Source organism: Hyaena hyaena, unplaced genomic scaffold (genome assembly GCF_003009895.1).
Source record: "Hyaena hyaena isolate Hyena2069 unplaced genomic scaffold, ASM300989v1 scaffold_3, whole genome shotgun sequence".
Classification (NCBI taxonomy): domain Eukaryota; kingdom Metazoa; phylum Chordata; class Mammalia; order Carnivora; family Hyaenidae; genus Hyaena; species Hyaena hyaena.
Genome location: NW_024080635.1, coordinates 1,972,178 through 1,997,190, shown reverse-complemented (window position 1 = coordinate 1,997,190; position 25,013 = coordinate 1,972,178). Strand labels below are relative to the sequence as shown.

The window sequence follows — 25,013 nt, the reverse complement described above, 5'->3', positions numbered from 1 at the left end:
GAGGGGGCGGGGCGGGGCGGGAATGTTTGTCTGTCTCCCACCTGTTGCAGGAGATGGTAGCAGGCCTTGCATTGCTAACAGGGGCTGCAGCCTTGCCTCTCCCTGAATTAGAAGTGTGGCCCTAATTAGCGGGGGCTGTCCTGTCCTCCGTGTCATCTGGAAGACACGGGGCTTGTCCTGCCTGCTTCCTGAGATGGCGTGTTGTCCAACATTCTGTCTGTCAGCAGGGGGTTGGCCTACCCTCTGACTCGAATAAAGGGGTTGTCCCGGGCCCTGAGATGGCGCGACTGTTTTTGCAGCCGTGTTAGCCTGGCATCTGACTGTCACATAGGGTGGTCTGCTCTCCAGCTATTTAACAGGGACAGCGTCCTCTCCTCTGACTCCAAAGTAGTGTTACCTGTGCCCTCTCTAGTCTGCAACGAAAAGGTCATTCAGCTCTCAGACTGTGACAGCGGTGCTACTTGCCTTTCACCAAAAACTGAGCGTGTGTCTGCTTGCCCCTTGCTCGTTGAGGTATAAAGGCTGCCCTTGAATCTCTTGTCCAGGTGCCCCTGGGGGGCAGGAGGGGAGGGCTCCATCAGATACCCTGTCTTCAGCTCCAAGTGCCCCCCTCGGGGTGGCCTGGAGATGTAGAGGACTCCCAGGGGCTGAGGAGCAGGGAGCTATAGCAGCAGGAGGAAGCTTGGGGTGCTGGAGGCTTGTGGTTGGGCTGCTGGGGCCCCGGTTGGCTGCGGAGCCCTTAGGAGGAGGCAGGAAGTCAGGGTGGGACGTGGGCGCGCGAAGACAGGCGGTGGCTACCTCAGCGAGGGGAGCTGAAGCTGTGTGTGCAGCCGGGCTAGGCCAGGAGGACCATGTGAATGGGGCCGAAGGGCTCCTGGGCTGGGCAGGTAAGGAGGATGGAGGGGGGGAGACAGGGTTCTAGGGACTGGGGGGGAGGGGGATGCCCGACTGGGGGAGGGTGGTGCTGCCCCTGGCCACGGGGCTGGGCCCCCTGGGTATTCAGCAGCCCTACAGGCAGGGGGGACAGGAAAGGAAAGCCTCTCTAGAGGTCAGGTGGGCCGCGTGGGGTACAGCTGGAGTGCCTCCTCCCTGCGTAGCCGTTGGCTCTCACCTCTGCCACGCTGTCTGCCTTGCTCCCTCCCTCCCTGGGAGCCTTTTCTTGGAGATCTGGCACATGTACTGTCAGGTGTCGAAAAGGCCTTCAGAAATCCACAAGTCCAGTCCCTGATCCCACGACGGATGAGCCTCCTGAGGCCCAGAGAGGGCAAGCGCAGCCACTCAGCGAGGCAGAGCCAGGCCCTGGGACAGGGTGGTGGCCTAGGCTAGGAGTGCCCCCAACCCCCATGGAGCAGGGTGATGGTCAGGCTTGAGTCAGGGCACCCAGGAATCCTGCTGATGGCTGGGGCAGACCTCAGTGACAAGCATCTTCAGAGAGAGAGAGAGAGAGAGAATGAGAGAGAGGAGTCACCCAGAGCATCCGGATGGACATGTGAGAAGTGATTTTAGCCTCAGTGACCAGCAGTGCTGGGGAGCTGGGGATGTCTTCTGTTGGGAGCACGTGGATTCGAGAGGGTATCTTTATCATCTGGGATGGGGCCTCCAGGGCGGAAGTACCTGACCAGAGGCTGGGAAGTTGAAGGACAGAGAATGGAAAGGGAAGGACAGAGGAAGGGCTATTTTTATCCCAGACAGGGCCGCAGTCTGCCCTGGGTAAGGAACGTCCACACTTCCATCTGGAACGTTTCCATTCCTGCCCCTGCCAAGTGTCATCGGATGTCCCTCTCCGCCCTTGCTCCCTCTGGCCTCAGCAGCCTCCCCCCAACCCCAACACACACACCGCACGTATAGGGCCAGTTGGTACCGTGGATTGCTCTTCAAACCCCAGGAAGGTGGAGGTCCAGGTAGGCAGAGTCAGCTACCTGCCCACCCCCTCACTTTCTAAGTTTATGGGGAGGGGGCATCCCCGTGTGAGCCAGACTTTCCAGGTTTTCCCTACCCCACCCTCTGCCACTGGAGTTTTTCCTTGACACACGATTTCCACCTAGTCAGTGTGTCCCAGCCTTTCTCTTGTCCCCAAGCCCAATGCCTGCAGCCTTTTGTGGGAGAACATGCTGGCTCTCTCTGTGCTTCGGGGGAAGGGGCATCTGCACCCTGGACGTGCACCCCTCATCCAGCCAGCATGTGCTGATAGATGACTCCGGGCCCCTTGCCCTCTGGACTCAGGGACAGAGGTTCTTCACAAAGGGTAAAGGGCCAAGTGATGGGGTAATAGAACGAGACTCAATGAAGGCTCAAAATACAGGCTTCCCTGGGGTGATCTGGAAGGCTCCCTGGAAGAGTTAACACAGTTCTGAGAAGGACAAAGGCCCATTTTGGAAAGCCCCTATGGCATGAGCCAAGGTCACTGTTCCTGGTTTCTGCGTCTTGGGTACCATGAGGGCAGAGCAAGACCAAACAACAGAGTCGATGGGTATGGTGCAGCGCAAACAACACGGGTGTCAGAGTCAGGCCGGCCCAGGTACGGTTCCGGGGCTGGCGTTTCCTCGAACTGTATTGACTGTGCCTCTCCTGACTCCAAACTCCAGATCACTAATCTGTAAAGAGGCAATAATAAATGTTCCCCTTACAGACTGCTTGTGGGGCTTGTCGTGCACCGGGGTTGTACTTCACACACAGTAGGTGCTTAACAGAGGTTAGGCAGGCCCTCCTCCTGTAAATGGTGCACCAAATGGAGGGCTGTTCACACCCAGAATTACACCTACTCAGCACCTTGGCAGGCCGGTGAGCCGCCCATCCCCTCACACTTGTGGTATGGTTTGCAAATGAGCTTGTTTCCTGTGTACGGTGGGTGTGAGAATTCTAGGCTGAGCCACAGGGTCTACCTTAGAGGACAGTCCCCTAGCAGCCACACACACACACACACACACACACACTCCCTACCCCAAACACCAGACATAGCATCAGAAATGGCATGTGTGCATATGTGGGCAGAAGCACAATCGGGTTCTACACACACAACACACACTGAGTCTTGCAAATCTGTACAACCCCCGCCCCCCCCCCCCCCCCCCCCCACCAAGGCTGATGACTTCAAGGCCAAGCTCGGTCTAGTGGAAGCCATGCTGAGGGCAGTTGGGTGCAGGGTGGGATGGGGGCAGGCAAGACCAAGATAGCATAGCATCCAGGGACGTGGCCTCCAACAACAGACTCCAGTGTTGGCTTAAAGCGCCTGGAGATGCATTTCCAACATTTGTTCTAAAGAACACTTCACGGGGCGCCTGGGTGGCTCAGGCGTTTGGGCATCTGACTTCAGCTCTGGTCATGATCTCACAGTCTGCGAGTTCGAGCCCCTCAATGGGCTTTGTGTTGATAGCTCAGAGCCTGGAGCCTGCTTCTAATTCTGCGTCTCTCTCTCTCTCTCTCTCTCTGCCCCTCCTCTGCTCACATTGTCTGTCTCTCAAAAGTAAACATTAAAAAAAAAAAAAAAAAAGAAGAAGAAGAACACCAGTTCCATGAGGCACCTGGAAAGAAAATGGTCCTCAGGCCAAATCCACATGGACTTAGCTACCAACCGGCCCATATTAACTTCATAGTCAATGTCAGCTTGTAAAAAAGCTTTGAAAATTCCCCCAGAGTAGGGGCCTCATTGATTTTGTCCAGCTCATCATTTCCTAAACTTCTTTGGTCACAGAACCTTTCTTTCCCCTGATCATCTATTCCACACCTACCTTTCTTGAGACAGGGAGAGGAACAGAAGTGTAGGCTGTGCAATGAATCCTCCTCAAACGATCATATCTCTTAGCAGAATGTTTGCATTGGTGGTGGGTTTTTTTGTTGTTCTTTGTTTTTCAATGACCAAATTAGCACATGGTTGTTATAAAAAATTCAAACGACACAAAGGCATAAAAAGAAATATAAGAAACACAGCCCCCTCCAACCTCACTTCCCGGTTGTGTTCACTGTGAATGGTTTGGTGTGCATTCTTTCCAGATTTTCCTCTGTGGGGCCGCTGAAAAGTGTAGCCCCCCATCCCTGGAGGTAGACTAAGGTTCACCTCACCCCTCCACGACTAACTTATTTGTTATGAGGCCTCAAACAAATCGTTTTACTTCATTTGTACTTCGGTTTTTGCATGTGTAAAATGGGGACAATTATAACATTTACTTCATTGGATTCTTATGAGAATTACATGAAAACGTGCAAAGTATTAGGACAGAATGTGGCTTAAAAGAATACGCTATACATGCCGATTTAAATGCAAATAGGCTTCCATTCTACATTCTGTTCTGGAACTTGCTTGCCATGTTTTTTTGGTTTTGGGGTGTTTTGCTTGCCACGTTATATCGGGGATATCTTTCCGTGTCAATACATTGAGCTTGACCTTCTCTCTTTAACAACTTCAGCTAACCGTTATCTTGGTAAATGGGTAATGGTGGTGATTTTGAGATGCTACTTCCTGACCAGTATTGCTGTTGCGTTGCCAGTTGTCTGTTGTGAGTCACAGACATTACCAATCAGTGAGCTGAAGACAGGCCGATGGCCTCCCGGGAAAATGGAGTGATCTGCCAGAGGGGCATCCACCTCTGTCAGAGAGGGCAGGGCCAAAAAGTCAGGAACCTCTCTGTCTGCTCGCCGTTGTATCCTCAGCGCTAGAATAGAGCCTGGCATATAGAGATATCTGTTAAACTTCAGTCAGTAGGCTGGCCAGTTAGGAAAATTGTCCCTCCACGGGGCACCTGGGTGACTCAGTTGGTTGAGTGGGTGACTCTTGATTTTGGCTTGGGATTCTCTTTCCCTCTCTCTTTGCCCTTCATCTGCTTGTGCGTGCTCTCTCTGTCTCTCTCTCTCTCAAAATAAATAAATGAACATAAGGAAGAAAGGAAGAAAGGAAGAAAGGAAGAAAGGAAGAAAGGAAGAAAGGAAGAAAGAAAGAAAGAAAGAAAGAAAGAAAGAAAGAAAGAAAGGAAGGAAGGAAGGAAGGAAGGAGAGAAAGAAAGAAAGAGAGAAAGAAGAGAGAGAGAGAGAAAGAAAGAAAGAAAGAAAGAAAGAAAGAAAGAAAGAAAGAAAATTGTTCCTTCTCTATTTCACCAACAGAGGTCTAAGCCCAAAGCTTTGCCTCATGTTGTAGCATTTCCCAAAATATGGCCTGTGTACCGCTGATGTAGGTGAGTGATATTAGGGGGTAATGAATTTTAATTTACAGATGACATCATGAGTTTGCTTTAAATTTTTTTTTTTAGTGTTTATTTATTTTTGAGATAGAGAGAGACTGAGCATAAGTGGGGAAGGAGCAGAGAGAGGCACAGAATCTAAAGCAGGCTCCAGGCTCCAAACTGTCATCACAGAGCCTGACGTGGGGCTCGAGCTCACAGACCCTGAGATCATGACCTGAGCCGAAGTCAGGCGCTTAACCGATGGAGCCACCCAGGTGCCCTTGAGTTTGTCTTAATGTACACTGATTTCTATTTATGGCTGGTGATACTAATTTTCCATCTACGGTAGAAATATATTAAGGTGAAAAGGTGGTCTGTGGAAATGCTTAAAATCACAAAGGAAAAGGAAAATGACTGATAATAGCTAATGTTAGCGTTTAGACTGGAAAATGGTTAAGGCTGGTGTAATGAAATGCTCACGTTAGCCTCAAATAACAGTTAGATTTGACCTTTAAACAACAGGGATGTTAGGGCTCCCACCCCACGCAGTCGAAATTTGCGGCGTATAATGTTTGACCGCCCAAAAACTTAACTACAGTTGACCCTTGAGCAACGTGAGGGTCAGGGGTGCTGGCTACCAGCACACTCAGAAATCTCTATACAGGGGCGCCTTGGGGGCTCAGTCGGTTAAGCGGCCGACTTTGGCCCAGGTCATGATCTCACGGTTTGTGAGTTCAAGCTCCGTGTCCGGCTCTGTCCTAACAGCCCAGAGCGTGGAGCCTGCTTCAGATTCTGTGTCTCCCAATCTCTCTGTCCCTTCCCTGCTCATACTCTGTTTCTCTCTCTCTCTCTCTCAAAAATAAACATTAAAAAAAATCTCTGTGTAACTTTGATTCCCCCCCAAAACCTTACTAATAGCTTAGTGTTGACCAGAAGCCTTACCGATAACATAAATAGGTGGTCAACACATATTTTGTCTATTTTTATTTATTTTTTTATTTACATAGAGAGAGCACAAGTGAGGGAGAGGGGCAGAGGGAGTGAGAGAGAGAGTCTTTTTTTTTTTTTTTTAAAAAGCTTATTTATTTACTTTGAGTGAGAGGGAGAGAGAGAGACAGAGTTCATGCGTGTGCGAGCAAGTGGGGGAGGGGCAAAGAGTGAGAGAGAGGGAGGAGAGAATCCCAAGGAGGCTCCATGCAAATGTTGCAGATGTGGGGCTGGAACTTATCAACCGGAAGATCATGACCTGAGCCAAAGTCAGAAGTCCAACTGACTAAGCCACCCAGGTGCCCTAAGAGAGAATTGTAAGCAGGTTCCATCCTGAGCATGGAGTCTACCTCAGGGGCTCGATTCCATGACCTTGGGATCATAATCTGAGCCAAAATCAAGAGTTGGACCCTCAACCAACTGAGCCACCCAGGTACCCCAGATTAAAACGTATTTAGCATGTTATATGTTTTATACATTGTATTGTTACAATAAAGAAAGCTAGAGAAAAGAAAATGCTGGTAAGAAAAACATAAGGAAGGGGTGCCCGGGTGGCTCAGTCAGTTAAGCGTCCGACTTAGGCTCAGATCACGATCTCAAGGCTCGTGGATTCGAGCCCCATGTCAGTCTCTGTGCTGACAGCCAGCTCAGAGCCCGGAGCCTGCTTCAGATTCTGTCTCTCCCTCTCTCTCTGTCCCTCCCCCGCTCATGCTCTGTCTCTCTCAAAAATAAATAAACTTAAGAAAAAAAAAAAAGAAAGAAAATCATAAGGAAGACAGAGTTCCCGGCTGGCTCAGCTGGTAGAGCATGCAACTCTCCATCTTGGGGTTGTAGCTTTGAGCCCCGTGTTGGGTGTAGAGATTACTTAAAAATAAAATCTTTGGGAAAAAAAAAAAAGAAAGACAAAGAAAAGCATAAGGAGCATAAGGAAGAGAAAATATAGTACTCTGCTGTAAAATATCCACGTATAAGTGGAGCCAAACAGTTCACACCCCTGTTATTCAAAGGTCAGCTGAACTCTCATTTATGTAGTACTTACTATGTGCTAAGCACATGGTAAACTCTTTATTTATGGGATCATCTATATCTCACATATAATGGTTACAAAAGCCCTCCATAGAGGTCCTATTTTAGTTCCCATTTTGCAGATGAAGGGATGGAGAGAGGCTCAGAGAGGTTTAGGAACTGCCCAGAGGGCCTCTACCAGTGAGTGGCGAGGAAGTCTTGGGACTGAACTTACATCACTGTGACATGAATAGAGTGAGCTGAGTTTCCATGAGCTGCAGACTCCCAGAAACATAAAACAATTTTTTTAATGTTTATTATTTTTGAGAGAGAGATAGAGACAGAGAGCAAGCAAAAGAGGGACAGAGAGAGAGGGAGATGTAGAAGCAGGCTCCAGGATCTGAGCTGTCAGCACAGAGCCTGACATGGGGCTCGAACTCATATTGTGAGATCACGGCCCGAGCTGAAGTCGGCAGCTCTACACTATAAGTAAGGCTCCGTCCATCCCGATAAATGTCACACAGCACACACAGAGGTACACAAGGGAGCAGACTCATTAAAAGGGATTACTAGGTACATACAAGTTACTAGTCGGAGGGCCTCTACCAAAAATACCAGCTTTAGGATCATTGCTCTATATGGGGTGCCTGGGTGGCTCAGTCAGTTAAGAGTCCGACTTCGGCTCAGGTCATGATCTCACAGTTTGTGGGTTCAAGTCCTGTGTTGGGCTCTGTGCTACCAGCTCAGAGCCTGGAGCCTGTCTTCGGATACTGTGTCTCCCTCTCTCTCTCTGACCCTCCCCTGCTCATGCTGTCTCGCTCTCTCTCTCAAAAACGAATAAAACATTAAAAAGAATTTTAAAAAAAGTTATTTACCATGCCTACCAACCCTGATTCCTAAGTACCATGATGAGGGTGCTATGTAGGCCTCCATAGCCAAGGCTCATCATTGAACACATACAACCGTGCTAATAATCAAATCTTGGCCAAAGCAAAAGGCCAAGACAATGTTTTAAATGATTCCTGACGGACTTTGCCACAAGGTGGCCCAGAGTCCCACAATGGTCTGCATTGGAATAGCCTGCCTGCTCTTGACCAAGAATTCCTGGCAAGAAGCTGGCATGCATTTTGAACAGAATGTTCAATAAATGAATAGGTTTACAGTTTAGAGGAGAAAAAGTGTTGCCTTTTTTTTTTCTCTCTTAAAGGGGACAAAACACATTCTAGGCAACCAGGCAAGATCATGTCTATGGAATTGATAAAGGTGAACAAGTTGGCAAGAATCAGAACTCATGGTGATATGAACCTTTAACAGCCCTGGGTTCAGACAATCCAGTCCAGGAGTTGCACGGAGCCTGGGAGTTTTGATCAGTTCTACACAGTGGGAGCAGTGTGTTGGACATATGCTGAGGATCATGAAAGGGATGGGACTGACATGTAGCCCTCACTCTACTTTCCAAGTTTGAACCCCCATGGAGGGGTAGCCCTTCAGAACTGGCACAAAGTGGGGGCACCTGGGTGGCTCAGTCGGTTAAGCACCAGACTTCGGCTCAGGTCATGATCTCACGGTTTGTGAGTTCAAGCCCCGTGTCGGGCTCTGTGCTGACAGCTCAGAGCCTGGAGCCTGCTTCGGATTCTGTGTCTCCTTCTCTCTCTGCCCTTCCCCCACTTGTGCTCTGTCTCTCAAAAATAAATAAATGTATAATTGGCACAAAGTGCTCTGTGGACCATGGGCAGCTTTGAATTTGACCAAAAACATTACAGACCCTAGTCAGAGGAGGTCTAGATCTATAAAATTCCTGCTCTTGACCTTGAATTCCTGAGCTGGGAGAAGAGAATGTCCTGTTTCATTCACCCCAGAGTCTGCCCTCATTGCTGATTCTGAGAGCCCTGGGGATTCTCTGGATCTGTTTTGTCTTCATCTCCTTTTTCTTTCTTTCAGACGATAGTGCATTTATATTAAGATTTAATTGTGATTTTCTTTTTACTGACCTCGTTTGTTAACCTGGTTAGATTATTTTGGCTACCCAGTAATCTTTGTCAAACTAAGACCAGAAGGATGGGACCCACATTTTGTAAAAATCGATGCATGCTGTGGGTAGCGTCTGGGTGGCTCAGTCGGTTGAGCGTCTGACTTCGGCTCAGGTCATGATCTCACGGTTCGTGGGTTCGAGCCCCACCCGGGGCTCTGTGCTGACAGCTAGCTCAGAGCCTGAAGCTTGTTTCAGATTCTGTGTCTCCCTCTCTCTCTGACCCTCCCCTGCTCACGCTGTCTCTCTCTCTCAGAAATAAATAAAAAAATAGATGCATGCATATATGATGTCATAACTACACGGGGACAGGCACAAGTTATACATACCCCGACTCCATCATACCTCCATCTGCACAAACAGCCTCGGACAAAACCATGGGTTTGCACGCATCAGCACGACGTTCATATCATCCGCCTTCATATACACAGACTTGCATTCACCAGTTGGGTAAATGTACACTCAGCAACACGCATGCCTGTCTTGCAGAAAAGACCTTTGTTAACAGCACAAAGATCCAATTTTTGATGAGGAGTGGTTCCCCACCAGGTCAGACCTGCCTCCCTTGCCTGTTTCCTCCATGACCCCTAAGGGTCCTCCACCCCCTTCAGACTTCCCAAGGAGTAAAGAGTAGAAGACAATACCTCAATAAGGGAGGTAGGGTCCTGATTTGAGTTTCGCCTCTGCCTAGAGCACTCATGTGCTATTGGGAAAATCGCTTAACCTCTCTGATCACCCAGCTTCTCCACCTTTAAAACAAGGCTGGTCAGTTATACCCGTGCTTCTAAGCTCTTCCCTGTTGCAGTCCCCACCCCCCGTGGTTTCGAAGTTACTTTGTTTAGGTACTTGTTGTCTTGTTTTCTCATTCAACTTTTAATCAGAGACTTAATCAAGTATGCATTGAAGAAACAATCATAGAATTTGTCAAACTAAGAAACAGATTACAGTACAATTTCCCTTCAGGTTTATGAAATATTGAAACAATCTGCAGGCCTCCAACATCATCCTGGGGCCTCCCAGGAACATGGAGCTCCCAGGAGCTGGAAGCCACTCGCCAAAATCATGTCTGGCATTGCTGGATCCTGAGGCTCTGCACTCCACAGCTTGGACTTTAGTAGAGGGCTGGCTGTGCTACCTGCTGCTGCAGGCCTCCGGGAGCACACGACAAGCCACAGAGGAAATGCGGGGGGTCAGATTCCCAGAAGAGTTAGAGTTCCTTTTGGCTTAATCAACACACTGTTTGACTTCTTCTTCATTCCTGGTTCCAGTATATATTTATGTATTTTTTTTTAAATTTATTTATAGGAGAGAGAGAGAGAGAGACAGCGCGAGCAGGGGAGGGTCAGAGAGAGGGAGTCACAGACTGAAACAGGCTCCAGGCTCTGAGCTGGCAGTCAGCACAGAGCCCGACGCGGGGCTCGAACCCACGAACCGTGAGATCATGACCTGAGCGAAAGTCGGACGCTTAACCGACTAAGCCACCCGGGCGCCCCTATATTTATGTATTTTTAAATGTTTATTTATTTTTATTTTTTAATGCTTATTTATTTATTCTGAGAGGGAGAGAGAGAATGATTGGGGGAGGGACAGAGGATTTCACCAAAGCGAGCTCTGTGTTGACAGCAGAAAGCCTGAGGTGGGGCTTGAACCAAGAACAGTGAGATGGTGACCTGAGCTGAAGTTGACACTCAACTGACTGAGCCACCCAGGCGCCCCAAATGTTTATTTATTTTGAAGAGAGGGAGAGAGAGTTCAAGCAGGGGACAGGCAAGGAGAGAGGGAGATAGAGGATCTAAAGTGGGCTCTGTGCTGACAGCAGCGAGCTGATGTGGGGTTCGAACTCATGAACTGTGAGATCATGACCCGAGCTGAAGTCAGACGTTCAACCAACTGAGCCACCCAGGTGCCCTAATTTTTTTTTAATTTTAAATGTTTGTCTGTTTGTTTGTTTTGAGAGAGAGAGAGAGAGAGAGCACAAGTGGAAGAGAGAAAGAACGAGAGAGAGGGAGACACAGAATCTGAAGCAGGCTCCAGGCTCTTATCTGTCGGCACAGAGCCTGACATGGGGCTCAGACTCACAAACCTTGAGATCATGACCTGAGCCCAAGTGGGAGGCTCAACCAACTTAGCCATCCAGTCACCCCCCACATTTTTGAAAGTAGGCTCATGCCCAATGTGGGCCAGACACGGGCCAAACTCATAGTCCTGACATCAAGACCCTGAGATCAAGAGTCTGATGCTTGAAGCACCTGGGTGGCTCAGTGGGTTAAGCATCCGACTTTTGATTTAAGCTCAAGTCAGGATTTCATAGGTTCGTGAGTTTAAGCCCCACATCTGGCTGATAGCACAGAGCCTGCTCAGGTCTCTCCTTCTCTCTCTGCTCCTCCCTCTACCTCAAAATAAATAAATAAACTTGAAAAGAAACAAAAAACAAAGCCAACTTTGTTTAAGAAAAAAAAAAAAAGTCTGGGGCACCTGGCTGGCTTAGTTGGTTGAGCATCTAACTTCGGCTCAGGTCATGATCTCATGGCTTGTGAGTCCAAGCCCTGTGTCCGGGCTCTGGGCTGACAGCTCAGAGCCTGGAGCCTGCTTCAGATTCTGTGTCTCCCTCTCTCTCTGCCCCTCCCCCGCTCATACTCTGTCTCTCTCAAGGACAACATTAACATTTTTTTAAAAAATGAATAAATGTTAAAACATTTTTTAAAAAAAGAAAAAAGTCTGAAGCTAAACTGACTGAGCCGCCCAGGCGCCCTCTGGCCCTAGTATTTAGGGATGTCAGGTCCTCTCTGTAGGCCCAGATTTACTCCATGATACAGGTCCTGTCTGCAAGCTGTCCCGGGCTCTGGCCCGAGCCTTGTTGCTTTTTTCTCCTCCCCGTGTGACTCCAGCCTGGACTGGGCACCAGCTTCCAGCCCTGTGATCTCCAGCCTGGACTCCTTCGGGCCCTTTCACTGGCTTCTCCTCACTACCGCACCCAAATTCATCCCCTTACTTCAACCCCAAACTTTTCTCATCTGCCTCTTATTCTTCTCTGAAGCCTCTGTGAATGCCAGCCTGAGAGGGCCCTATGATCTAAATCCAACACCACCTGATATTGGCGTTGTCTCTACAGTACAATCAACCTGTGATCTTCGGAGGCCTCTTTGAATATCACAAACAGGATGCTCACAGCCTCCCCAGATGGCTCAGCCCATCTTAGGCTGCTTCCAGATTGATATCAGTGCTTCTCTGGAGGCGTTTGCTGCTCATTAGTTCCTAGCCATAATACAATTAGCTGTCAAAAAGCCATTTACAGCCACAGATGGGTAGACTCGGGTTGAGCAGCATTTTCAAATGTCTCTCCCCCACACTCCAGGCCTCCTCATGGTAGAAGAGAGAGTGAATGCGTATCTCTGTCCTTGAAAGTCTCTTGATTTGGCTTCAAGTTCCATGTACATTTTACATTTTTCTCCATAATAGATCTATGTTTGTTTAACTCTATGAATAAGGCCAAGTGACACTCATGTCCTGGGAAAATACACACTCATGACTTCTGGCATCCATGAAGGGTTCCGAGTATCTCAGTTTAAGAAACATGACTTCTGGGGCGCCTGGGTGGCTCTGCTGGTTAAAGCAAACAACTTCAGCTCAGGTCATGATCTCACGGTTCGTGGATTCGAGCCCCACATCGGGCTTTGTGCTGATAGCTCAGAGGCTGGAGCCTGCTTTGAATTCTGTGTCTCCCTCTCTCTCTGCCTCTCCCCAACTCATGCTCTGTTTCTCTCTGTCTCAATATTAAACAGAAAAATCAATTAAAAAAAAAAAAGAAACATGACTTCCAAGGGGCACCTGGGTGGCTGAGTTGTTTAAACATGCAACTCTTGATTTTGGCTCAGGTCATGATCTCATGGTTCCTGAGGTTGAGCCCTGCGTCGGGCTCTATAGTGACAGTGCGGAGCCTGCTTGGGATTTTTTTCTCTCCCACTCTCTCTGCCCCTCCCCCAATCTCTCTCTCTCACTCTCTGTCTCTCTTAAAATAAATAAACTTAAAAAAAAAAAAGCCCAAGGGGCGCCTGGGTGGCTTAGTCGGTTGAGCGTCCAACTTTCGCTTAGGTCTGATCTCGCGGTTCGTGGGTTCGAGCCCCGCGTCGGGCTCTGTGCTGACTGCCAGCTCAGAGCCTGGAGCCTGCTTCAGATTCTGTGACTCCCTCTCTCTCTGACCCTCCCCTGCTCACTCTCTCTCTCTCTCTCTCCTAGAAATAAATAAAACATTTAAAAAATTAAAAAAAAAAAACCCATGAGTTTCAAACAAAGAAGATTATCTACCAATTCCATTCTCCCACCCTCCAAAGTAGAGCCTGGGAGGGCAAGATGAGGAGTGGTGGAAGTCTTTCTAAGCTCTAAATTAAGCTAACATTTGTGCAAGCTTATGAGAAAGGGATGCCGACCCCCCTTTGACAGAAAAGGAAAAGTGAAGCTTAGGAAGAAAGATTTTAGCAGTCCTACAGTTAGTGTCAGAACTGGGGTGTGAACTTAGGTCTCTCTAACTCTGAGGCCTGTCTCTGAGTTTTTTGTTTTGTTTGTTTGTTTGTTTTTTAAGATTTTATTTTCAAGTAATCTCTACACCCAACGTGGGGCTTGAACTCATAACCCTGAGATCAAGAGTCACATGTTCCACCAACTGAGCCAGCCAGGGATCCTGAGTCTTTTTAAAAATTATTTATTAATATTAAATATAATATTAGTTAATAATTAATATTATTGTTTTTTATTGAGTTGTAACTGACATGTATCCTTAAGTCTTGTGAACCAAACAAACTTCCACTACTCTCCACTTCCACTTGGTCCCAGCATGGATTAGTATTTCCAGCTTTGTACTGTCCCAAATAGGTTGTGTGACAGTTGTTTTTTTTTTTTAAGTTTATTTATTTTTGAGAGAGAGAGAGAAAGAGAGAGAACGCATGAGTGAGGGAGGGAAAGAGAGAGAATCTCAAGCAGCCTCCACGCTCCACGCAAAGCCTAACACAGGGCTCAAACTTCATGAAGATTAAGATCATGACCTGAGCTGAAATCAAGAGTCGGCCGCTTAACTGAGCCACCCAGGTGCCCCTAGGTGGTGTGAGTTTAAGCAGGCCTCTCTGGGCTCAGTTTGCTCATCTAAAATCAGAAGTTAGACTTGGTGGCTTCTAAGACCCTGGCAGATGGGATGCATGAACCCTCCACATACCAGTCAACATTTATTAATGACAACTAGTTCTGGGTGCTGGGCATTTAGGCAAATAAAGCACAACTTCTGTTCTGGATGAATCTCCCGTCTCATCAAGGGAGTGGGACATGCAGTGGGACTGACACATAAAATCAGTCTAGTCATCGTACTCGGCGCTAAGTTGACAACTCTGTTTGAGTAGAGTGTTGTAGGAGGGCTTCACAGAGTAGGTGATATTTGAGCTGAGCCTTGAAGGTTGGGTTAGTTCAGTAGGTAGACAAGAGAGCATTCAAGGCAGGGGACCCATGCGTGCAAAGGCATGGAGTAAGAAAATAGCATGAGGTGTTTGGAAAGGGCAAAAGTAGCTCAAAATGAAGCCTGTGTGTGTATGTGTGTGTGTGCGCGCGCATGTGTAGCAGAATAGACTGGAGGTGAATTTGACCTTGATATTAGAGGGTCTTGAATGGTACATTTTATCTGAGGACTAGTGCTTTCTAAGCAGCTCTGAGAAGCAGCCCCAGGGAAGGAGATGCTCTAAGAACTCCTGGGGGCTTCACAATGAGGCGACCACTCTGTTTCAGGCAGGACAGCCCCACTTTTACCTGCTTTATCTATAAGCTTCTGCGTTCTGCTTGATTTCCACCTGACAAAAAGTTTCCACTGTTTAAGCAAGCAAACAAATAGAAAAGTTATGGTCAATAGTGTTGCTGAAGGGTTTTCTGCTGGTGAGAATCAGAAAGAACCTTCTGAAGGAGACTTGTTGTTGTAGAGGTTGGGGGGCGGGGGCTGGGGCCTGACCGCTGACTTAGGGAGCAGGAGCCTGCCATTTGGCTGGCTTCCTTGGCTAGAAAGGGGAATTGTAAATAGAATGTGGGGTGCACACACCTCTCTTGGTAGGGGAGGATCAAAATTCAGGTCTCCCCCAGTGCCTAGGGAAGTGTGTGTGAATTCTAGTAGGTATTCCTCCAACATGGGGGATGGGCAAAAAGGGGGGGGTGGGGGAGAGGCAGGAAGTGGGCAAGTAGGCTAACAAAGGTAGCTGTGGCGGTTTGCCCACCCCAGGTGGGAGGGCGGGGCCTTGGGCTCAGTGGGGGCCCATGTGTGACTTAACTTGTGGCCTGGGGGCTCAAAGGGAACACCAGTCTGGAGCTAGGACCTCATTTCAGCTTTTCTGTGGCTGGTGAATGGGGGATGGGGGGCCTGACAATCTCAGGTACTTGTGGAAATTCCCAGGGCAAGGCCCTAGCATGTCTGATGTCGGAGACGTAGATCTTGGGGGAGCCCCTTCAGCCCCCTCTCCATTCCCCCAGGGACCATGGGCTGTAGCTGCAGCTCAAACCCTGAAGACGACTGGATGGAAAACATCGATGTGTGCGAGAACTGCCATTACCCGATAATCCCACTGGATGGCAAGGCCACGGTAAGAGGCAAGACTGGGGACTTGGCGAGGGGGTCTGGGGGAGGTCATGAACCAGGAGGAAAAAAATGGACCACCCCTGGAATAACGGTCCTCTCCCCTTGGAAAGGAAAGGAAAGGAGGCCCAGAGAGAGGAAGCAACTCTTCTAAGTAACTGGCAAATTCAGAGACAAGATCTAGCCAAACCAGAGCAGCGAGAACAGTGGGGAGGGGAGCCAACATCTGACCATTCTCTTGCTTTCTGACCCCATTTTCGCCCCCCTCCCTACAGCTGCCCATGCGGAATGGCTCTGATGTGAGGGATCCACTGGTCACCTACGAAGGCTCCAACCCCCCAGCCTCACCATTGCAAGGTGACCTCACAAACAGCCGGGCCTGAAAGTTAAGGCCTTTGGGTCCTTAGCTGTCGCCCCCCCGCCCAATCTCCCCATCCATTCTCTGCCTTGTCTCGCCTCTCTTGCCCCTGATGTTCTCCGCTGCCTTGTAACTCTTGAATTCTGTGCTTCCAGCCTATCCAGGCTGGTTTCCCCTGACCCCCACCCCCACCCGTCTTTGCAGACAACCTGGTTATCGCTCTGCACAGTTATGAGCCTTCTCACGATGGAGACCTGGGCTTCGAGAAGGGTGAACAGCTTCGCATCCTGGAGCAGTGAGTGCCCTCTCCACGCCACCCATCCTTGCCCCACGGGCGTACGGGAGGGAGCAGGGATCCCCTGTACCCGCGGACCCTGACTGGCCTGCAGCGGGAGCCCTTGTGACAAAATGGAGGCTCCAGGGTGCTGAGCTGGAGGGTGCGGTGGCATGGGGTCACTGGGAGATCTGAAGGTACCCAGCCGAATCCAAGGCCAATCCGACCCCAATGACCGCCTCTGCCGCGCAGGAACGGCGAGTGGTGGAAGGCGCAGTCCCTGACCACGGGCCAGGAAGGTTTCATCCCCTTCAACTTCGTGGCCAAAGCGAACAGCCTGGAGCCCGAACCGTAAGTGGGGACTCCTCTCGGCGAAGGATGGGAGCAGAGGAGGGGTGCTACGGGGCAGTGGTGAATGCTTGAGGGTGACGGAGGAGGGACTGACCAACAACACAAGACGGCCTCCGATTCTTGCCTTGCGCAGCTGGTTCTTCAAGAACCTGAGCCGCAAGGACGCGGAACGGCAGCTCCTGGCGCCCGGGAACACGCACGGCTCCTTCCTGATCCGGGAGAGCGAGAGCACCGCGGGTGAGCGGCTGGGCGGGGCCGCGGGGGCGGGGCCGGGGGCGGGGCTCGCGCCGCCCGGGAGCCGGACCGCGGCTCCGAGGTGTGTGCCCCGAGATCCCAGGGAAGGGGCGCGGGACTGGGGGCGCCCCTCGCAGGGTGCGCCCTCTCCCTCTTTTTGCATTCGCTCACCCGTTCTTTCATCCAGGATCGTTTTCCCTGTCCGTGCGGGACTTCGACCAGAACCAGGGAGAAGTGGTGAAACATTACAAGATCCGTAACCTGGACAAAGGCGGCTTCTACATCTCCCCCCGCATCACTTTTCCCGGCTTGCACGAGCTGGTCCGCCATTACACCAGTGAGCCCCGGCGGGAGCCCCTCAGACGTGCGCCTGAGGCCCTGTGCCCTACCAGCCTGCCTCCCCTAAGCTCCTCTCTGGGGTACCCTCCGCCCACCTCTCCCCATCTCTCAGTGCGCTCCTTCATCCCCCGCAGTGGGTGAGGCGCGGCACCCGATAGCCCGGGTGTCGGGTGACAGCCTCACACCTCCCCTGCCAGCCCCTTTCCCCTGGACGGGGACTGAGTGGGGGCACCGAGTCCCGTCGTACTGACGGCCCTAACCCTCCCCCTTGTCCTCGTAGATAATTCGGATGGGCTGTGCACGCGGTTGAGTCGCCCCTGCCAGACCCAGAAGCCCCAGAAGCCTTGGTGGGAGGACGAGTGGGAGGTTCCCAGGGAGACGCTGAAGCTGGTGGAGCGGCTGGGGGCTGGCCAGTTCGGGGAGGTGTGGATGGGTGAGTGAGGCCTTCCGGGGCTGCTGGGAAAGGGGGGAGGGGGAAGGCTTCGGCGGAGGTCGTGAGAGTCCCCAGAGAATGTCCTGACAGCCACCTGGGTGCTCGGGCTCCCAGTGACTCCCAGCCCCTCCCCGCCCCAGGGTACTACAACGGGCACACAAAGGTAGCAGTGAAGAGCCTGAAGCAGGGCAGCATGTCCCCCGACGCCTTCCTGGCCGAGGCCAACCTCATGAAGCAGCTACAGCATCAGAGGCTGGTCCGGCTCTACGCGGTGGTCACCCAGGAGCCCATCTACATTATCACAGAATACATGGAGAATGGTAGGTGCTGCCACTGTCATCGGCCGCTGGGGGGCGCTGCCATTCCCTCTGCCCCTGAATAGAGGATGGAGATCTGCCATTTCGCCAGGCTGCGCACTGAGGGTTTCTAGTTTTTCTGGGCCCCTAAAGGCTCACCACCAGGGACAAGAAGAGGGTGTGATGTCTGAGCCTGTCTAAGATCATAGGCTAAAGTGGCAGGTCCTGGGAGAGCTTTGACTTCTCATCTTTCCTGACCTGCAAGCCTGTTTGTCTTTTTCAACACTCTACCTTGATCTCAGGATGCTTGATTTCAAATGAGTGGGTCTCTAGCCCCATTTCCCTCTTCCTTTTGATTTTGGGACTTGGGAGGGCAGATCTGCCCCAAATCTCTCTTTTTCAGTTCTAGGTGAGCCCCTTGCCTTCCTTTGGACAGAGTGAGAGCCCTCAGGGAGGTGGATAGAAGTTTCTAGGCACACCTTTGCCACTGATTTGCTGTGTGACTCAGGCTAAGTCCCCGTCCTCTCTCTGGTGCTCATTTATCCCAAGTGTAACATCAGAAATCTAAACGGGCTCACTCAGAAATAATTTATAGTAGTCATTAAGGGCTCTGGGATCTGACTGCTTGTATTAGAATCTTGCCTTCGCGATTGTGTGGCCTTGGGCCAGTCACTTCACTTCTCTCTGCTATGGTGTCCTCATCTGTAAAATGGTGGTAGTAATGCAATAGTAACTTTTTCATAGGGGCTTTGTGAGGATGAAAGAGTCAGTGTATACAGAACAGTTAGAAGAGTGTCTGCTCAGTGAATTTGTTGTCATCTGGCTTTGATTCCTTGGGAGCGTAAGATCTTTCTCTCTTTTGGCTAATGGATTCTGGAAGTCGCAAATAGGTTTTACTATGTGGGCCACGTTCAAGTGGTAGTTGCTTGGAGTTCTGTGTTGAGGAGGATTCTGAGGCTCATTGGAACTGAGTGCCGGGGTTGATTACCAGCATCTGCCGTGGACTGGATGTAGGAGTGGCAGTACATGCCCTTAGATTTGCTGTGTCTGGGTGAGACTTTTATCTTTGGTGACCAATTCAACACTCATAGTGGGGACACTTAGGTTGCTGCCGTCTTTAAAGATTTATTTGTTTGTTTATTTTAATGTTTTATTTCTTTCTGAGAGAGACAGAGAGACAGCATGAGCAGGGGAGGTCAGAGAGAGAGGGAGACACAGAATCCGAAACAGGTTCCAGCCTCTGAGCTAGCTGTCAGCACAGAGCCTGACCCAGGGCTTGAACCCACGAACCGTGAGATCATGCCTGAGCCGAAGTCGGACGCTTAACCAACTGAGCCACCCAGGCGCCCCTAAACGTTTATTTATTTTGAGAGAGCAAAAGAGCAAGGGAGGGGCAGAGAGAGAGAGAGAATCCCAATGCTGTCAGTGCAGAGCTTCGTGCAGGGCTGGATTCCATAAACTGTGAGATCATGACCTGAGCCGAAATCAAGAGTCTGATGCTTAACTGACTGAGCCACCCAGGCACCCCAGATTGCTCCATCTTTACACAGGGTATTAATCTCTTGTGAAGGGCTAGCAATTACTAGCTCCATTCTAGCAACTTCCATCCCTGATCATCTCCTAGTCACTCTGTATTACCATATGCAGTCCCTCAGGCCCCCAGGCACCTCTTTCCATACCCCATGGAATACGTTCAGCACACCTTTATCACTGCTTACTTTGGGCTGGGCACTGGGGGCATGGATGGACAAAACGATGTTCCTGCTATCAGGAGAACCTCATTTTATTTTATTTTATTTTTTTATTTATTTCTAGGAGAGAGAGAGATAGCGTGAGCAGGGGAGGGTCAGAGAGAGAGGGAGTCACAGACTGAAACAGGCTCCAGTCTCTGAGCTGGCAGTCAGCACAGAGCCCGACGCGGGGCTCGAACCCACGAACCGCGAGATCATGACCTAAGCGAAAGTCGGACACTTAACCGACTAAGCCACCTAGGCGCCCAAGGAGAACCTCATTTTAGTTATGTGCCACAAGCTTTAGGAAAACCAGAGTTTTGCCGTGGGAAAATTCCAGCATGGCATGGGGAATGTAGATAATGCTGCAATTTATTAGGCCTGCTAAGACCTAAAAGGCTTCCTAGAGGACTAGTCTAGCTGGGCCATAAAAGAAAAGTAGAATTTCTTTTTTTTTTTTTAATATTTTTTATTTATTTCTAGGAGAGAGAGAGAGAGAGAGAGAGAGAGACAGCATGAGCAGGGGAGGGTCAGAGAGAGAGGGAGACACAGACTCTGAAATAGGCTCCAGGCTCTGAGCTGGCAGTCAGCACAGAGCCCGACGCGGGGCTCGAACCCACGAACCGCGAGATCATGACCTAAGCGAAAGTCTGACTCTTAACCGACTAAGCCACCCAGGCGCCCCGAAAAGTAGAATTTCTAGCAGGCAAAGATGGGGCAGAAGACACTTTGGGGTGAAAGCCTAGTGGACTATATGAAAAATCTCAAAATTGTCTAGGGTGGGTGGAGTGAAAGAGACAGAAGTGGGGAAAGAGAAGCAACTATAAATGTGGACCGTGCAAGCTTTGGACACCTTAGGGAAGGACGCTGAGCTCTACCCCACTGGTGATACGAAGCTTATGGACTTCCCCAAGCATGCTCCATCCTAGTCCCTGGGAAAAAACTTCGTGTATCCTGGGCATCCTCACCCTAATGCACACTCCTCCATTCTCACCCCTTATTCTTCTTTCCACACGTCAGACACTATTTCTAAATAGCCGGTTAGGGGAGAACGGTCTGGGAGCTTTCTGCTGGGGCAACTTGAGGCAGCAACTTTTGCTTCTGCTCACAGGGAGCCTGGTGGATTTCCTCAAGACTCCCTCAGGCATCAAGCTGACCATCAACAAACTCTTGGACATGGCAGCCCAAGTAAGGAGACCGGGGAGGGACTGGGCATGTGCACAGTGGGGCAGGGGTAAGGATGTCTGGTCCAGGACTGCTGACCTCCTCCCTGGCCTGCAGATTGCAGAGGGCATGGCATTCATTGAAGAGCGGAATTATATCCACCGTGACCTGAGGGCTGCCAACATCCTGGTGTCGGACACCCTGAGCTGCAAGATCGCAGACTTTGGCCTAGCACGCCTCATTGAGGACAACGAGTATACGGCCAGGGAGGGTAAGGTGTGGGATACAAGGGAAGTCTGGGGCCTGCAGGGTCTGGCCGAGCAGACCCAGGTGACCTCACTCTGCCTCCCTCCAGGGGCCAAGTTTCCCATTAAGTGGACAGCGCCAGAAGCCATTAACTACGGGACATTCACCATCAAGTCGGACGTGTGGTCTTTTGGGATCCTACTGACGGAGATTGTCACCCATGGCCGCATCCCTTACCCAGGTCAGGGACAAGGGCAGGAGCTGAAAGAGTGATGGGGAAGGGCAGCAAATCCATGTCTTTCTACTCACATCATCTGTCCCTGGTTAAGAATCTGAATCTTTCTAACTGCTTTTCTTGTGTTCACTCAGGACTCCAGCATGCCCAGTCAGGTGCCCCCTCTCCTGGGGCTAGCGTCCATCTCTGGGTCGATTTCTCTCCTTGAATAATCCCAGCTCTTTTCTTTAGTTCGGACACAGGGAGCCTAGGATGGCGGAAGACGATCTGGCTCGAGAGGCAAGAAGCCTGCCATTATTACCAGATCTGCCACCGATGCCAACTTTCTGTTTGGGTTTGATCAGATCATTTTTTCCTTCCCCATCTGTAAATTATGAGGTTACAACAGTACCTGGCCCATACTAAGCACTTAAAGAGTATTAGGTTTTATTATTTAAATTTTTAAAAAATGTTTATTTATTTTGAGAGAGAGAAAGAGAATGTTAGCAGGCGAGGGGCAGAGAGAAAGAGGGAGGAAGACAGAATCCCAAGCAGGCTCTGCACTGTCAGCACAGAGTGCGATGCAGGGCTCGAACCCATGAACTGTGAGATCATGGCCTGAGCCGAAATCAAGAGTCAGTCACTCAACCGACTGAGCCACCCAGGGGCCCCAAGAGTGTTAGGTTTTATTATTAATCACCATTTTGAGCAAGTGACTTTAGGCAGGTGGCTTCACCTCTCTGAGCCTCAGTTTCCTGATATAAAAAATAAGATTATTTGTAAAAGAGTTTGACTCCCTGTAGGTGCTCACTCAACACTGACTTCCCTTCCCTCTGAAACTTTCCATCTAAAGAACTAGAGAGACGTGTAAACAACTAATTCCTACTCTCCAGCCTCTGGACAAAGTCCTTTACCCCTAAATTCAGCCAAGACAGATGAGGTTTTTTGAAAGTAACTTGCTAGGAAACTAGGGGGAGAGGAAATGGAACACAAAGACAGAGCAGAGAGGTCAGAGAGCACATAGTCCCGGAGCAACATGCATAGAACTTTGCTCCTAGGAAGGGAAAGGCACCTTAGAAACAGGTGGGAACTTGAAGGACTTCCCTGCCCAGGATGTGTCCCATCACAGAGTCCAAGGGCAGCACCGGGCTAGAACCACACTCCAGTCATCTCACCAAGTGTCCTCACTGCCCCTCCACTGTGCCCACAGAGGTGAGCCCATAGAGAATTTCTGTTAGAAAAAAACAAAGCATTGGGGCAGCTGGCTGGCTCAGTCAGTAGAGCATGCGGCTCATGAGTTCAAGCACCAAATTGGGGATAGAGCCTACTTAAGAAGAAGAAGGAGAAGAAGGAGAAGAAGGAGAAGAAAGAAAGAAAGAAAGAAAGAAAGAAAGAAAGAAAGAGAGAGAGAGAGAGAGAGAGAGAGAGAGAGAGAGAGAGAGAAAGAAAGAAAGAAAGAAAGAAAGAAAGAAAGAAAGAAGAAAAACATTGCAAGCAGGATGATAAACGGCAACTGACATGTGGCCTCAGGGTCAAGAAGATAATAAGAAGTAACAGGGACCTGGGTGAACTTGCATCTGCTCCAGAAGATGGTTGCTACTAAGACATAGGAACCCCCAGAACAGATCCTTTCTTTTTTCAAGAGAAGCCAAAACTTGGAATTTTAGGAAAATTTGCCCATATCCAAATTTTGATGATTGATTCACATTGTTTAAAGACACTCTAGGGGCTAAACTGAAGTAGGTCTATGGGCTCTATTTAAACTGGGTGTAGACTGAGTTTGCACTCTGGATGCTAGCCATGGGAGCTTAGTTCGCTGGTCTATGTCCTCGAATTTCCTGGCTTTAAAGGAAGGGGCCCCCAAATTATTTAATCCGGCTCACAGAGGGGCCTGGTGAATTTACCCTACGCAAGGTCGGCTTTGCTGGGGTCCAGGGTCCATCTGGCTTTCTGATGCAGCATCTCATGTGCCTGGTCCGAAAGCCTCACCCCTGTGCTGTCTGTGAGCTCCCATCCTGCCTTGGGCCCTGGCCCACCAGCATCTCTCTCCCCCAGATCATAATCATCACAGGTATTCTCAATGCATCATCCCTCCAGGCCCTATACTTGATGCTTCCTATGCACTCTCATTCAATTTTCATAACAGCTCTAAGAGGTAGAAGCTACTATTTAGTCCATTTCCCAGATGAGGAAACTGAGGCTCAAAGAGGGGAGGTGGCTCACCCCAGGTGTCACATTCAACATTTATCTGTTTTGAGTGCTTAAGCCACAGCGGACATTGGGTAGGTGGCGTGACTGACATTGGGCAGGTACCTGAAGTATGGTCTTACCATTGATGACCAAGATCCTTTGGGATTGGTGCTTACCCTGTACCAGTTAAATATTCTAAACATCGCCCCTGCTGCGGGCTTCTGAAGCCCAGATCCTTGACCTTTCTCCCGTCAACCTCTAGGGATGACCAATCCTGAGGTGATTCAAAACCTGGAGCGAGGCTACCGCATGGTGCGGCCTGACAACTGCCCAGAGGAGCTCTACCACCTCATGATGTTGTGCTGGAAGGAGCGGCCCGAGGAGCGGCCCACCTTCGACTACCTGCGCAGCGTGCTGGAGGACTTCTTTACAGCCACAGAGGGCCAGTACCAGCCCCAGCCCTGAGAGCCCTAGCTGGCTGGGGCCTGGCACCCTCCCTCCATCTAGCCAACCTGGCTGGGGGAGATGCAGCTCTCATGTCTTACCCGTGTGGCCTATGCACATATGGACTCTGCGTGTGAATCCCACCCCTGTGTGGCACATACACTCCTTGTGTCTTATACACGGGTTCTGTAGTTGTGTGGGCCCTGCACATGTGTCTTGTACATATGTGGCCATGTGCATATATGGCTTGGACGCCTGTTCAAGTTGACCCCTTGGGGGTCCTTCTACTTCCCAAGACCACCGGAGAGAAGGGAGCCGCCTGTGATTGACACCAGCTTCTGCCCGCCCCCCCTTTTCTTTTCCCCTAGCCATCAGGACACTCCTTGAAGGCTGGGACCTTATCTAATACCTCTGTGTGCTCCTCCTTGGTGCCTGGCACACATCAGGAGCTCAATAAATGACTCTCTGTGGATGAAGATTGTACATCTCTCAGCTCCCCACTCCCATCTCCTCTTCCTTGGGAGGGAGGAGTGGGGGTTCAGAAGATGGAAAGTAAGTCGCCCTGAATTGCGGTGAAAGATGGGATGAGGGGATGTCTGAACTTTTTTCAACCCTGCTGATTTGGGGGGCCAAGAGGAAATTCTTACCCTTTGCTGTATGGGCTCTTTGAATTCCTTCAACCCCCCCCAAAGGATTAAGGGTGAACCCCTTTGCTGAACCTCCTAGGGAGTGGGGGTGTCCCAGGACCCTCCCTTCCCACCATATAAGGGCAGTAGCATTTTTTTTTACAACTGCTGATTCTGGGGCCAGATTTGTACTCAAAATATGTTTTGGTTCACCTTCAAAATGTTTTTAAACATTGAATTAATTCATTCATTTGGCGAACGTTTATTGAATATCTACTGTGCACCAGGCATGGTTCTGGGTTCAGAGAATATACAGTAGATAAAATAAACAAAATCTCTGTC

The 25,013-nt window shown here is 50.0% G+C and overlaps 1 protein-coding gene across 1 annotated transcript; it reads left to right on the top strand.

Annotated features, from left to right (window-relative positions):
• Positions 1-770: 770 nt before the first annotated feature.
• On the top strand, positions 771-24,521 carry LCK (LCK proto-oncogene, Src family tyrosine kinase). The gene is made up of 13 exons (XM_039233102.1): positions 771-887; positions 15,670-15,779; positions 16,048-16,129; positions 16,335-16,425; positions 16,657-16,755; positions 16,889-16,992; positions 17,177-17,326; positions 17,609-17,761; positions 17,902-18,081; positions 20,899-20,975; positions 21,069-21,222; positions 21,307-21,438; positions 23,864-24,521. Exons 2-13 carry the CDS (start codon positions 15,675-15,677, stop codon positions 24,064-24,066), a joined length of 1,530 nt encoding a protein of 509 aa, XP_039089033.1. The 5' UTR covers positions 771-887; positions 15,670-15,674; the 3' UTR covers positions 24,067-24,521.
• The last annotated feature ends 492 nt before the right edge of the window (positions 24,522-25,013 follow it).

Coding starts and splice junctions, on each gene's coding strand:
- LCK (XM_039233102.1), top strand. CDS start 15,675: ATGGGCTGTAGCTGCAGCTCAAACCCTGAAGACGACTGGATGGAAAAC. Junction 16,993..17,176: donor GGAGAGCGAGAGCACCGCGG/GTGAGCGGCTGG, acceptor TCTTTCATCCAG/GATCGTTTTCCCTGTCCGTG. Junction 18,082..20,898: donor CACAGAATACATGGAGAATG/GTAGGTGCTGCC, acceptor TTCTGCTCACAG/GGAGCCTGGTGGATTTCCTC.